The sequence below is a fragment of the Callithrix jacchus genome, chromosome 5 (assembly GCF_049354715.1).
Source record: "Callithrix jacchus isolate 240 chromosome 5, calJac240_pri, whole genome shotgun sequence".
In the NCBI taxonomy this organism is placed as follows: domain Eukaryota; kingdom Metazoa; phylum Chordata; class Mammalia; order Primates; family Cebidae; genus Callithrix; species Callithrix jacchus.
In genome coordinates this window covers 84,204,770-84,217,149 of record NC_133506.1, presented here as the reverse complement: position 1 = coordinate 84,217,149, position 12,380 = coordinate 84,204,770, and the positions used below count along the sequence as shown (strand labels likewise).

The window sequence follows — 12,380 nt, the reverse complement described above, 5'->3', positions numbered from 1 at the left end:
AGTAGCTGGGATTACAGGCATCCACCATCACACCCAGCTAATTTTTGTATTTTTAGTAGAGACAGGTTTCACCATGTTGGTCAGGCTGGTCTTGAACTCCTGACCTCAAGTGATTCACCGAGCCCGGGCTGAGCTCAGCTTTTAAGAGCAGAGAGGTTAGTGATTTTGGATGGAGAAAGAAAACGTGACGCATCCTTGAGTAAGGAGGTCTGTGCCAGGGCTCGGGGATGTGGAGGCCGTGGGGTGTGTTACTGACATGAGGGCAGGTGAAGGCCTGGGGCCTGATCACATCTGGTCCCTCCATGGTTCATGCCATTGTCATGCTTGCATACCAGACATCATGCAAGGTTATGAAATTCCCACAGCACCCCAGGGCAGTAGATACTTTTGTTAGCCTCATTATGCAGAAGGGGAAACTGAGGCCCAGAGGGCTGGGGATGGGCCTGGGGCTGATAGAAAGGCAAGGGAAGGAGACTCGGAGAAAGGAAAACAAGAGAGAGAGGAGGTGGGAAGATGGGGGTTAAATGTCCAGAGGAGAGAGGCATCCGTGGAGAGACCCAGGAGACCAAGGAGGGCCCCAGACTGAAAAGAGTGGATTTAGAGGACCCCTGGGCTACAGTTCACAGCCCATCGCCACCCCTGCCCCCAGCTTCCTGGTGCCTAGCTGTCTGATGAATAATCTTGTACCACCAGCCTCTTGCACCTGAGTTACACCTGTCACTCCTGTGTGTCACTCTTGTGTGTTGCAGATGTGGGAGCAGGTGAGCATCTGCCTGTACAGCTTCATTCCCCACTCCTGGAGCTCACACCTTCTGGTTCCTAGACTTGCCTTCTTGCTGAGCCTGGACACACGGCTGTATGGTAGGAAGCAAGGTGGGTGAAACAGGAGGAGCTGGGTCATGGGGGCTACAGGGGAGCCGTTGAAGGGGACTGTCTCTGACTGGAAGATGGAGACAGGGGTGGACAGGAGGTGGAGAGGGTGACTCAGGGCCAGGCCAGTGGAAGGGGCTGAGGGGACAAAGGACACGCAGCTGACCAATATGCTGGATGGAGAAGGTGTGGGCGGGGCGGGTGAGGAGGGTCTAGGCTTCGGGCTTGGGACCTAAGTAGAAGACAAGGCGCTCAAGACAAGAAGCAGGTAAGAAAGCAGGAGGGGGTGACCTGCTCACATGGGGCCATGGTAAGTTTGAGGGGCTCACAAGACCTCCAGCTGTGAATGCCACTGGACTTATGGGGCTGGATCTTAAGGCAGGTCCAGGCTGGACACATTCATCAATATCTGATTAAACCCCTGGCCAGTAACGAGCTGAGCAGGAGGGAGAGAGAATACTGGACACACAGCGGTCAGAGAAGACTGTCAGAGCAGCAGGATGAGCGGAGTGGGGACACCAAGGAGAAGAGTGGCTGATGGGGTTAGACCCCTGCAGAGGCCACTGGGTCTCCAACAAGGAGGCCATGGCCAGCGCAGGTTCAGGGAGAGGGGCCATGGTGGGAGCTGACCATGGAAGCCAAAGGGAGAATAGGGGCCAGGTGTGGTAGCTCACATCTGTAATCCCAGCACTTTGGGAGGCCGATGTGGGCAGATCAACTGAGGTCAGGAGTTCGAGACCAGCCTGACCAAAATAGCAAAACCCCATCTCTACGAAAATACAAAAATTAGCCAACGTGGTGGTGCCTGCCTGTGATCTCAATTACTCTGGAGGCTGAGGCAGGAAACTAACTTGAACCCAGGAGGTGGAGGTTGCAGTGAGCTGAGATCACGCCAGTGCACTCCAGCCTGGGTGATAGAGTGAGACTCTGTCTCGAATAAACAAATAAATAAATAGAACAAAAGGAGAATGGGAGGTGACACTGGAGTTGGCTCATCTAGAGCTGCACTTCTTCACCTTGGAATCTTGCACATTGGAATCCCAGGGCAGCTTTAAAGTACACTGATGGATCACACACTGGGGTCTGTTGGGGGGACTAGGGGAGGGACAGTGGGGGGTAGGGAGGTTGGGGAGGGATAACATGGGGAGAAATGCCAGATATAGGTGATAGGAGGATGGAGGCAGCAAACCACATTGCCATGCATGTACCTATGCAACAATCCTGCATGATCTGCACATATACCCCAGAACCTAAAGTACAATAAAATATATATATTTTTTAAAAAGGTACACTGGTGGGCCAGGTGCTGTGGCTCACTCCTATAATCCCAGTACTTTGGGAGGCTGAGGCAGGAGGATCACTTGAGTCCAGGAGTTCAAGACTACCCTAGGCAATATAGTGAGACCTGCTCTTTATGGGGGGGGAAAAAAAAGCCCAGCATGGTGGTATGTGTAGTCCCAGCTACTCAGTAGGCTCTTGAGCCCCAAAGGTCAAGGCTACAGTGAGCTGCGATCACACATCTGCTCTCCAGCTTGGATAATAGAGTGAGACCTTGTCTCAAAAAACAAAACAAAACCAAACAAGAAAAAAACCCACTGATGCCTGGGCCACTCCAGTGATGGGTGGGTGGCTCAGGCATGGGGATTTTTTGTTTTGTCTTTGAGATGGAGTTTTGCTCTTGTTGCCAGGCTGGAGTGCAATGGCTTGATCTCAGCTCACCAAAACCTCCGCCTCCCGGGTTCAAGCAATTCTCCTGCCTCAGCCTCCTGAGTAGCCAGGATTACAGGCATGCACCACCACGCCCAGCTAATTTGATATTTTTAGTAGAGACAGGGTTTCTCCATGTTGGTCAGGCTGGTCTCAAACTTCTGACTTCAGGTAATCCGCCTACCTTGGCCTCCCAAAGTGCTGGGATTACAGTAAGCCACTGTGCCTGGACTTTTTTTTTTGAAACAGAGTCAGCCTGGAATGCAATGGCACCCTCTCGGCTCACTGCAACCTCCACCTCCTGGGTCCAAACGATTCTCCTGCCTCAGCCTCCCAAATAGCTGAGATTACAGGTGGGTGCTACCACAACCAACTAATTTTTTGCATTTTTAGTAGAGATGGGGTTTCACCCGTTGGCTAGGCTGGTCTTGAACTCCTGACCTCTTGATCTGCCCTCCTCGGCTTCCCAAAGTTTTGGGATTACAGGTGTGAGCCACCACTTCCGGCTAGGCACGGGGATTTTTTTTTTTAAGTTCCCAGGTGATTCCTGCTGGGTGCAGCCGACGTGGAGAAGCACCGATTCAGACAAAGACCATCGGTGGGATCAGGCGGTCTGCCCAGCATGGCTTCTAGAACCACCCAGGACGGAACACTGCCAGTCTCCAAAGCTTAGAACTGAGCTCCTCAGCTGCAGCTCCTCCTTCAACCACTTCCCAGGGTTTCCAAAATCTGGGGCCAAAATCCCCCTCCACCCTCAGCCTGGGCAGCCAGACCTTAAAAGAAAACAGAGGACAAAGGAGTGTCACTGCACAGCCTTTGCCACAAGGGGGCAGCGGCGCACAGGGCGAGGCTCTGCCGCTATTGGGGAGAACTGAGGGAACCTCGGTTTCCTCACTGGCCAGACAGGAACAATAGCTATGGACACCTCATAGAGTTGCCTTGAGACCACAGTGAGCTGGTGTTCTCTCAGAAGTGCGAGTTCCCTTCTAAACTAACAACGGCTAACATGTATCGAGCGGCTGCAGAGAGCTTTGAACGAAAGGAGATTGGAAGGCCTCAGAAGCAAAGTTTTTCTGCCCTTCTTTTCCCCCAGAGCGAGACAGAGAAACCAGAATTCTTCTTCCCCAAGGCAGGTCACAGAAACTACAACCCCCGCCTCAAAAGCAAGCCGTAAAACTAGACAGGTCACTCTCCCTTCTATCTTGAAGACCATTCCGGAGCGGGAGGAAGGAACACTGCACAGAGAGGCCAAGAAGAATCTGAGCAGACGGCCTTCCTGGGTACCCTCAGCCCATCACCATTAGATCACACCCTTTGTCCAGTCGCATTTCTACAAACTGTTCACTCTACCAAACCTGAGTGTAAAAACAGACAGCTAGCGGGGCGCGGTGGCTCATGCCTGTAATCCCAGGACTTTAGGAGGCCAAGGCGGGTGGATCACTTGAGGTCAGGAATTTGAGACCAGCCTGGCCAACATGACGAAACCCTGTCTCTATTGAAAATAAAAGAATTAGCTGGGCTTGGTGGCAGGCACCTGTAATCCTGCTACTTGGGAAGCTGAGGCAGGAGAATTGCTTGAACTCGGGAGGCAGAGGTTCCAGTGAGTCAAGATTGTACCATTGCACTCCCCAGCCTGGCCAACAGAGCGAGACTCTGTCAAGACAAACCAAAACAAAAACAGCTTTCCCTGGGTTTTGGGTTCTTTATTTATTTCTTTTCTTTTTTTTTTTTTTTTTTTTTGATATGGAATCTCTCCCTGTTACCAGGCTGGAGTGCAGTGGCACAATCTAGGCTCACTGCAACCTCTGCCTCCTGGGTTTGGGTGATTCTCCTGCCTCAGCCTTCTGAGTAGCCGGGATTACAGGCGTGTGTCACCATGCTCAGGTAATTTTTGTATTTTTAGTAGAGACAGGGTTTCTTTTTTTTAAAGAGATGGGGTCTCACTAAATTTCCGTTGCTGGTATTGAATTCCTGGCCTCACGTAATCCTCCTGCATTAGCCTCCAAAGCAGCTGGGACTAAGAGTCTTAATTTCTTTCTTTCTTTTTTTTTTCCTTCTATTTTATTTTTATTTTTAAATTTTAATTTATTTTTATTTTTGTTTTTTGAGATGGAGTCTCACTCTGCTGTTGCCCAGGCTGGAATGCAATGGCACGATCTTGGCTCACTGCAAACTTCGCCTCCCAGGTTCAAGTGATTCTCCTGCTTCAGTCTCCCGAGTAGCTGGATTACAGATATGCGCCACCATGCCTGGCTAATTTTATATTTTTAGTAGAGACGAGGTTTCTCCATGTTGGTCAGGCTGGTCTCGAACTCCCAACCTAAGGTCATTCGCCCGCCTTGGACTCCCAAAGTGCTGGGATTATAGGTGTGAGCCACCGCGCCTGGCGTGTGTGTGTGTGTGTGTGTGTGTGTGTGACAGAGAGTCTTGCTCTGTGTGCCCAGGCTGGAGTGCAGTGGCAAGATCTGGGCTCACTGCAACCTCCGCGTCCAGAGTTCAAGCGATTCTCCTAGCTCAGCCTCCTGAATAGCTAAGATTGCAGGCATTTGGCACCACGTCCAGCTAATCTTTGTATTTCTTTTTTAATATATATTTTTTACAGCCCTGCACGCCCGAGCTCTGACTCACAAGTAACTCGCCAGAGCTCTGGCGCCACAGGGCTAATCATTGTATTTTTAGTAGAGATAGGGTTTCACCATGTTGGCCAGGTTGGTCTTGAACTCCTGACCTCAGGTGATCCACCGACCTCAGCCTCCCAAAGTGCTAGGATTACAGCCATGAGCCACTGCGCTTCACCTAAGGATCTTCATTTCTGAAAGCTCCCATGTCGTGTAAAACTTTGATTAAATAAATTTGTTTTGCTTTTTTTCCTGTTACCCTGTCTCTGGTTATAGGATTGTCAGCCATGACCCTTATGATGCGTGAGGAAAGGTACCACACCTTCTGCCTTACAAAGTCTTTTTCTGTTTTCCCCTAAGACGGAGTCTTGCTCTGTCACCCAAGCTGGAGTGCAGTGGTATGATCTTGGCTCACTGCAACCTCCGCCTTCTGGGTTCAAGCGATTCTCCTGCCTCAGCCTCCCGAGTAGCTGCTATTACAGGCACCCACCACCATGCCTGGCTAATTTTTGTATTTTCAGTAGAGACGGGTTTTCACCGTGTTGGCCAGGCTGGTCTCAAACTCCTGACCTCATGATCTGCCCACTTCAGCCTCCCAAAGTGCTAGGATTAAAGGTGTGAGCCACCACACAAAGTCTTTTTTTTTTTTTTTTAAGACAGAGTTTTGCTCTGTCACCCAGGCTGTAGTGCAGTGGTACAATCTCAGCTCAATGCAACCTCCACCTCCCAGGTTCAAGTGATTCTCTTGCTTCAGCCTCCTGAGTAGCTGGGACTACAAGCATGTGCCACCATGCCCAGCTACATTTTTTTGTGTTTTTAGTAGAGATGGGGTTTCACCATGTTGGTCAGGCTGGTTTCGAACTCCTGACCTCAAGTGGTCCACCCATTTTGGCCTCCCAAAGTGCCCTACAAAGTCTTTATGGTCCCATACCTCCCTACAACCCTATCAGACAGGTATTACTAATATCCCCACTTTAAAAATGAGGGAACTGGGACAAAAAGAACTGAAATAGATGGGCAAGGCTGCCCAGCTCGTAAGATGGAATCAGGATCTAAAGTCAGCCAGCTCTATGGCTCATTCTCCTACCACCATCCGCTGCCCTCCTTGTGAGAAATTCTGTCTTTGGCTTAGGTCAGTTCAAAGTGTTTCTATCATTTACAACCAGAAAAGCCTTCAGCAAGAGTGTCTCATTTTTTCTCAACTCTAACATTTTTCAAGATCTCCTCCAAGGCTCCCTCCTGCAGAGAAAAGGACTACGCAGGACTGGCCCAGAAGTGGAGTAAGAAGGTGGGGAAGCAGGGAGGGAGAGGAGGAGGCAGATCAGGAGGAGGAAGACGAGGAGAAGGGAAAGAAGGAGGAGGAAAGAAAGGAGGAGGAAGAGGAAGGAGGAAGGGGAGGAGGAGTGACAGGAGGAGGAGTGACAGGAGGAGGAGAAGTGAGAGGAGGAGGAGGAAGGGGAGGGAGAAAGTGGAGGAAGGAGGAGGAAGAGGAGGAGGAAGAAGGAAGAAGGGGAAGGGGAGGAGGAAGAGGAGGCAGAGGAGGAGAAAGATGAGGAAGGAGGGAAAGGAGGAGGAGGAAAGAAAGGAGGACAAAGAAGGAGGAAGGGGAGGAGAAGTGACAGGAGGAGGAGAAGTGAGGGGGAGGAAGAGGGAGAGGAGGAGTAGGAGGACAAAAGGGATTAGGAGGAGGAAAAAGGGAGGAGGGAGGACGAGGAAGGAGGGGAGGAGGGAGGGGGCAGGGGAGGAAAAGGAGGAGGAAAGGGAGGAGGAGGAAGGGGAGGAGAAGGAGGAAGGGGAGGAGGAGAAAGGTGAGGAGGAGGTAGGGGAGGAGAAGGAAGAGGAGGAGGAAGGAGAAGGAAGAAAGGGAAGGGGAGGAAGATGAAGAGGAGGAGGAGGAGGAGGAATAGGAGGAGGAATGGGAGGAGGAGGAATGGGAGGAAGAGGAGGAGGAGGAGGAAGGGGAGGAGGAGGAAGGAGAGGAAGAAAGTGGAGGAAGGAGGAGGACGAGGAGGAGGAAGGAGAAGCAAGAAGGGGAAGGAAGAAGGGGAAGGGGAGGAAGAGGAGGAGAGGGAAGGGGAGGAAGAGGAGTAGGAGGAAGAGGAGGAGGAAGGGGAGGAGGAGGAAGGGGAGGAGGAGGAAGGAGGAGGAAGGAGAGAAAGAAAGTGGAGGAAGGAGGAGGAAGAGGAGAAGGAAGGAGAAGGAAGAAGGGGAAGGGGAGGAAGAGGAGGAGGTGGAGTAGGAGGAACTGTCTTTCCTGAGTGGTTTCAATGTTGAGAAACAGCTGCCTCCCAGGTGCAGAGCAGACAAGTGCCCTGATGAAACCCTGGCCCAGAGCTCTGTGACAACAGGCACCATATGTCACATAGGTCCCGTGCAACCAGACCCTGCCGTGGACTGGTCCAGAAGTGGGCGCTGACAGACTGCAGCCAATTAGCCCTTTCCCTGGAAGCTGGATTTAACACTGAGACACACATACCCTAACTCCCAGGGGCTGGAACCCTGAGAAGTTACCTGGGAGCCAGAGCCAGCCACATTCCCTACCATACGGCACGGCAGGGGGAAGAGCAGTCTGTGCAGACTGAATGGAGAGGGAGGGAGCGTGGAGCAGGGAGGAGGGATGGAGGGCCTCTGCACCGTGCTTATCTGTAGTTCTAGCGCCTTGGTCTAACTTGGCTGCCTGTGGCCCCACAAGACCCCTCAGTATCTGGAGGACACACGTTCTTTCTCGCTGGAGCCAGCCCACCTGTGCAGCACAGTCACGTGCGGAAGGCTCAGTGGCTGTGTGCAGAATCAACTCACTGCAGCCCTCCCCCATCCCTGAAGGAGGCAGGAGTGGGATGTGGCACTGTCAAGGTGACTATGAGTGCAGCCGGGGCAGCAGCCTCTCCAGACCTTCCCAGAGAGGCTGCCCAGGTCCTGGGGCAGAACGTGTTTGAGGGGCTTCTCATTAACCTGTCAGGAAAGATGACATGTGGACCTGCAGGCTTACCTGGGAGGGGTCCCAACACTGTCTCTGCTCTGTCTCTCAGCCATCAGGCAGTGATACCACCTGCCATCTTCACTCCCCAGGCACCTCTGTAACTGCTCCAGGACCTGACAAGCACAGCTCTCCACTGCCCTCCATTCACCTGAGGTTAGGAGTTTGAGACCAGCCTGGCCCACGTGGTGAAACCCCATCTCTACTAAAAATACAAAGAATTAGCTGGGTGTGGTGGTGGGTGCCTGTAATCCCAGCTACTTGGGAAGCTGAGGCAGGAGAACGGCTTAAACCCAGGAGGTGGAGGTTACAGTGAGCTGAGATGGCACCATTGCACTCCAGCCTGGACAACAGAGCAAGACTGTCTCAAAAAAAAGAAAGAAAGAAAAAGAAAAAAAAACAAAGGCATTATGTCTTCTATATGATCACCTGTTGTGGGAGAGGCCAGCTGCCGTGGTGCAAGGACACTCAAGCAGTCCCATGGACAGGCTGTGGGGCGAGCATGCTGCCTTGCTTGGAAGGGGACCTGCCAACTTCTGTTAAACCTTCTGATACTTGCAGCCCCGACCCCTGCCTTGAGAGACCCAAAGCTGAACTACCTAGCTCAGCTGCCCTGCAATCCTGACTACAGAGAGTATAACAATAAACGTCTGTTGTTTTAAGCCCCTAAGTTCTGGTAATTTGATATACGGCAATGGATAATGCAGCGTGGTTCCAGGCCGCGTGTTCTCGCCCTGCCTCTGGCAGTACGGCTTGCCTTCCTGTGAAACGACTTCCCCACACGGCTGTCTTTGGATGTCTCAACATCCCTTATTGACTTCCTTTATCCTGTCCTCAACCCTTTACTAAACTCTCTTCAAACTTCACAAGGGAATATGTCGCCTGCTTCCTGCCTGGTGCAGGATGGAATTGTGAACAAGACAGACACCCTTCCCTTCAGAGTTTATATGCTAGTGGGGAAAACAGATAATAAATTAGGCACCAAATAAATAAGCAAGGTAGTTTCAGAGACCAGTAAGTAAAATGGAGAAATGAATGGAAAAATAAATGGGGCTCAAGACAGGCTGATCAGGAGCCTACCTTAGGCAGGCTTGTGAACAAAGGCCTCTTAGAGGCTTGGAGCAGTCAGAGGGAGCAGTGAAGTCCCTAAGGTAGGAGGGTGTGGAGGTGTCAGGAGCAGAGAGGAGGGAGGCCCACAGGCTAGAGCAGAACCCGCAGGGCGGCAAGTGAGAGAGGGGAGCTCAGAAATTCAGGCAAAGCCAGATGAGGAGTCTGGGTTTTATTTAAACTACAGCACAGCCCCTCATTGAAGGATTTTCAATCTCTAGACCCCTAACGTGGGCTGATAGGAACTTCTCATATGCAAATTGCTGTGAGCAGGATGTCTTGGTCAGCCCTGAGCCAGTTCACAGAGCTGGGATGGATGGAGAGGGGCTGCTCCTCTGACCAGCTTGGGGACCTCCCACCCTGCCTCATCCAGAGAGCCTCACTTGCCACATGGGCACGAAAGGGGCCCTCCAGGTCTCTGGGCTTCAGCAGGGCTGACCCACTCTGGCTGGCCCTGGCTCTGTTTTGTGGAAAACAAAGTCCAGGTAATTAAGTGGTTTGAGAAGGGTTACACCATGCAATGGACTGAACGTTTGTATTTCCCCAAATTCATGTATTGAAACCTAATCCCCTGGTGATGGTATTTGGAGGTGGGGCCTTTGCGAGGTGATGGGTGGGAGTGGAGCTCTCACAATGGGATTAGTGCTCCTTTCCCCATTTCCTGCCATGTAAGGACACAGAAGGTAACCGTTTGCATCCCAGAAAAAGGTCCTCGCCAGTCAGCAACCAGGCTGGCACCCAGATCTCAGACTTCCCACCTTCACAAGTGTGTGAGATAAAGTTCTACTGTTTATAAGCCTCCCAGTCTATGATAACGTGTTACAGTCACCTGGATGGACCATGACAACCCAGGTATGCACTGCCCCCACCCCGCCCCTACCCAGACGGAAAGGAAAGATCAGAGGGAAGGAGTTCCCGCCCCTCCTCCTGGCCTTGCCTGGCCGTCTCATAGGGTCTGACCATGGCCTTTACCCACTCCCTGTCCTGCCTCTCTCTCTTTTTTTTTGTTACTGGAGCCTGCCTCTCTCTCTCTCTGAGTGGGCGGGTCCTTCTCCCCACACAGACCCTCCGTGAGGCAACCTGTGAGGGGACAGGTGGGGAAAGGAGGGATCTCAGCTGCTCCCGCCAGGCCCCTCCTCTGCTCCCATGGGCACTGATAACTCAGGGAACGACAGCCTGTGTCCCGCCCAGCTTTGCGTTACTGCATGGGCCCAGATCACACCTGTGCTTCTCCTCCGAGGTGTGACCTTGCTCAGATCACTCAATTACCTGAATTTTGTTTTCCTCAACTCAAAGGTGTGCATAAATATAGCCCTATTTTGTTTTTGTTTTTTTTGAGAGCCCCATCACCTTTCACCCTCTCATCTGTGAGCGACTCGATTCCTGCTCTAGGAAAGGCAGGGTCTGGCACCCACAAGGCCTCCTCGCAGGCCTGACTCCCGTCCCTTCGCCTCTCCCCAGGCAGAACCAGGTGGAACTCAATGAGAAGCGTCGGAGGCGTCGGCGCCAGCCAGCTCCCCATAGCTCCTGGCACCAATCAGGCCTCAAGGCTCCCTCATCACCAGCTTTCCTTCCCCTCCCATTGGGCCTGGCATCCCTGCCTTCTGCAGTGCTGCGATCTCACCCTGGCCAGCTCCCAGCCCTCCATGGCTGAGCCCCACCTCAGAGCCTTTGCACCAAGTAGTCCCAGAGTCAGAGAGAAGGCCCTCAACAAAGCCGCAGATGGAGCTCAGCCCCAGGAAATGCCTTTCCAGAGCAAGGCTCCAGCTCACTGTAGGACCACAGTCAAATCTGTGCCCAGGCTGAGCGAGGGTTGGGCTTGGGAACCATCTCACTGTTGGCCCAGATCCTCCATCAAAAGGAAAAGCTTCCCTCCTGCACCCCTTGGTCCTGCTCTGGTTTCCTGATTGCCAGGGGAGAAGCACTTCTTTTGGAAGCCACTGGAAATTGAGGGATGAGACAGAAAAAAAACCAAAGCAACAGAGAAGCACTCAAGTGTGGAAATGGCCCTGCCCAGCCCTCCCCTTCCCACCAGGTCCAGCTGCATAGCCCTGGGGAAGCCTAGACCTAAGGTACAGGAACAGGGCAGAACTTCCCATCCAGGAGGGGCTGAGCTGCAGAGCTGGAGCCTGGAGAGCCATGGAGCTTTCCCTTCCGAGCTCCAGGGCAAGGCAGGAAAAGGACATGAGTGAAGGGGAGGATGTCAAAGAATACTCAGCCTCAGAGGTAAAGACATCTGGGAGTGGTGGGGACTGAGGCAAAGTGGACACCCCCTTGCAGGGCCACCGCCAGCCTTCTATGACACCTTTGTGCAAACAGGTTTACCTCCAGGGTACACAGGCTTGCACCAGGGCTCACGACTTGGTGGGTAGAGAGAGGGCTGGATTTGAACTTTCCCCTGCCTCCTCCTACCCCACCACCTCTCTGTGTGCATGTTTTTGTACAAGGTACAACCTGTACAACTGTGTGTGGTGACTTGGCCCATATAACAGGGATGGCTACTTAGCTGCAGCCCTGCAGAAATGAGGGCTTCAGGTTGCTGGAACTTCAGTTTTCAAGGGCAGCTGGATATAGGGATCATGTGAAAAACTCTGGTTTTTAAGTGTTGGCAATGAATTCACCCCTCTGGGCCAAACAAAACCACTCTGTGCTGGTGGCACCAAGGGAGAGCACCTCAGGCTCTTGGTGCCTGAAGGATTGGCTTATCCTCCTTGGGCCTGGGCAGTGTCTGCCAGTCCTCTTTGGGCACAGAGCTGCTCTGCCCAGAAAGGCACCCACGGCACACCCCAGGACCTGGCTGGCTTGGACCACAGCCACCTTACCGGCTTCGGACAGTGGATGTAGCGTGCCAGGCTGATGATGAGGTCGTGTGTGATGGGGTCCACTAGGTTCCGGAAGCTGGCGTAGCGATACAGAACATCATCCAGCGAGGTCGACTCCATGCCCAGGTCCTGCAAGAGCAAAGGATGCCCAGAGGTCAGGGCTGGCTGTCCCACCCAGCTTGCCCAGCATCCCCAGAAGTAGGCACAGGCCCCTGGAGTGACTCTGCCTTGCAGAGCCCTGGCGGGAGAGTCTGCAGAACTTTCCTTGGGCTGGGGAAG

General features: G+C 52.7%; 1 protein-coding gene across 2 annotated transcripts in view; it reads right to left on the bottom strand.

Moving 5' to 3' along the window:
* The window catches only part of LRRC75A (leucine rich repeat containing 75A), a 48,029-nt gene that overhangs the window by 7,023 nt on the left and 28,626 nt on the right, over positions 1 to 12,380 (bottom strand). For both annotated transcript variants that reach the window (XM_002748066.7, XM_017972417.4), the window contains exon 2: positions 12,102 to 12,230. In XM_002748066.7, the coding sequence (XP_002748112.1) occupies positions 12,102 to 12,230 (129 nt within the window). The remainder of the gene's footprint in view (positions 1 to 12,101; positions 12,231 to 12,380) is intronic.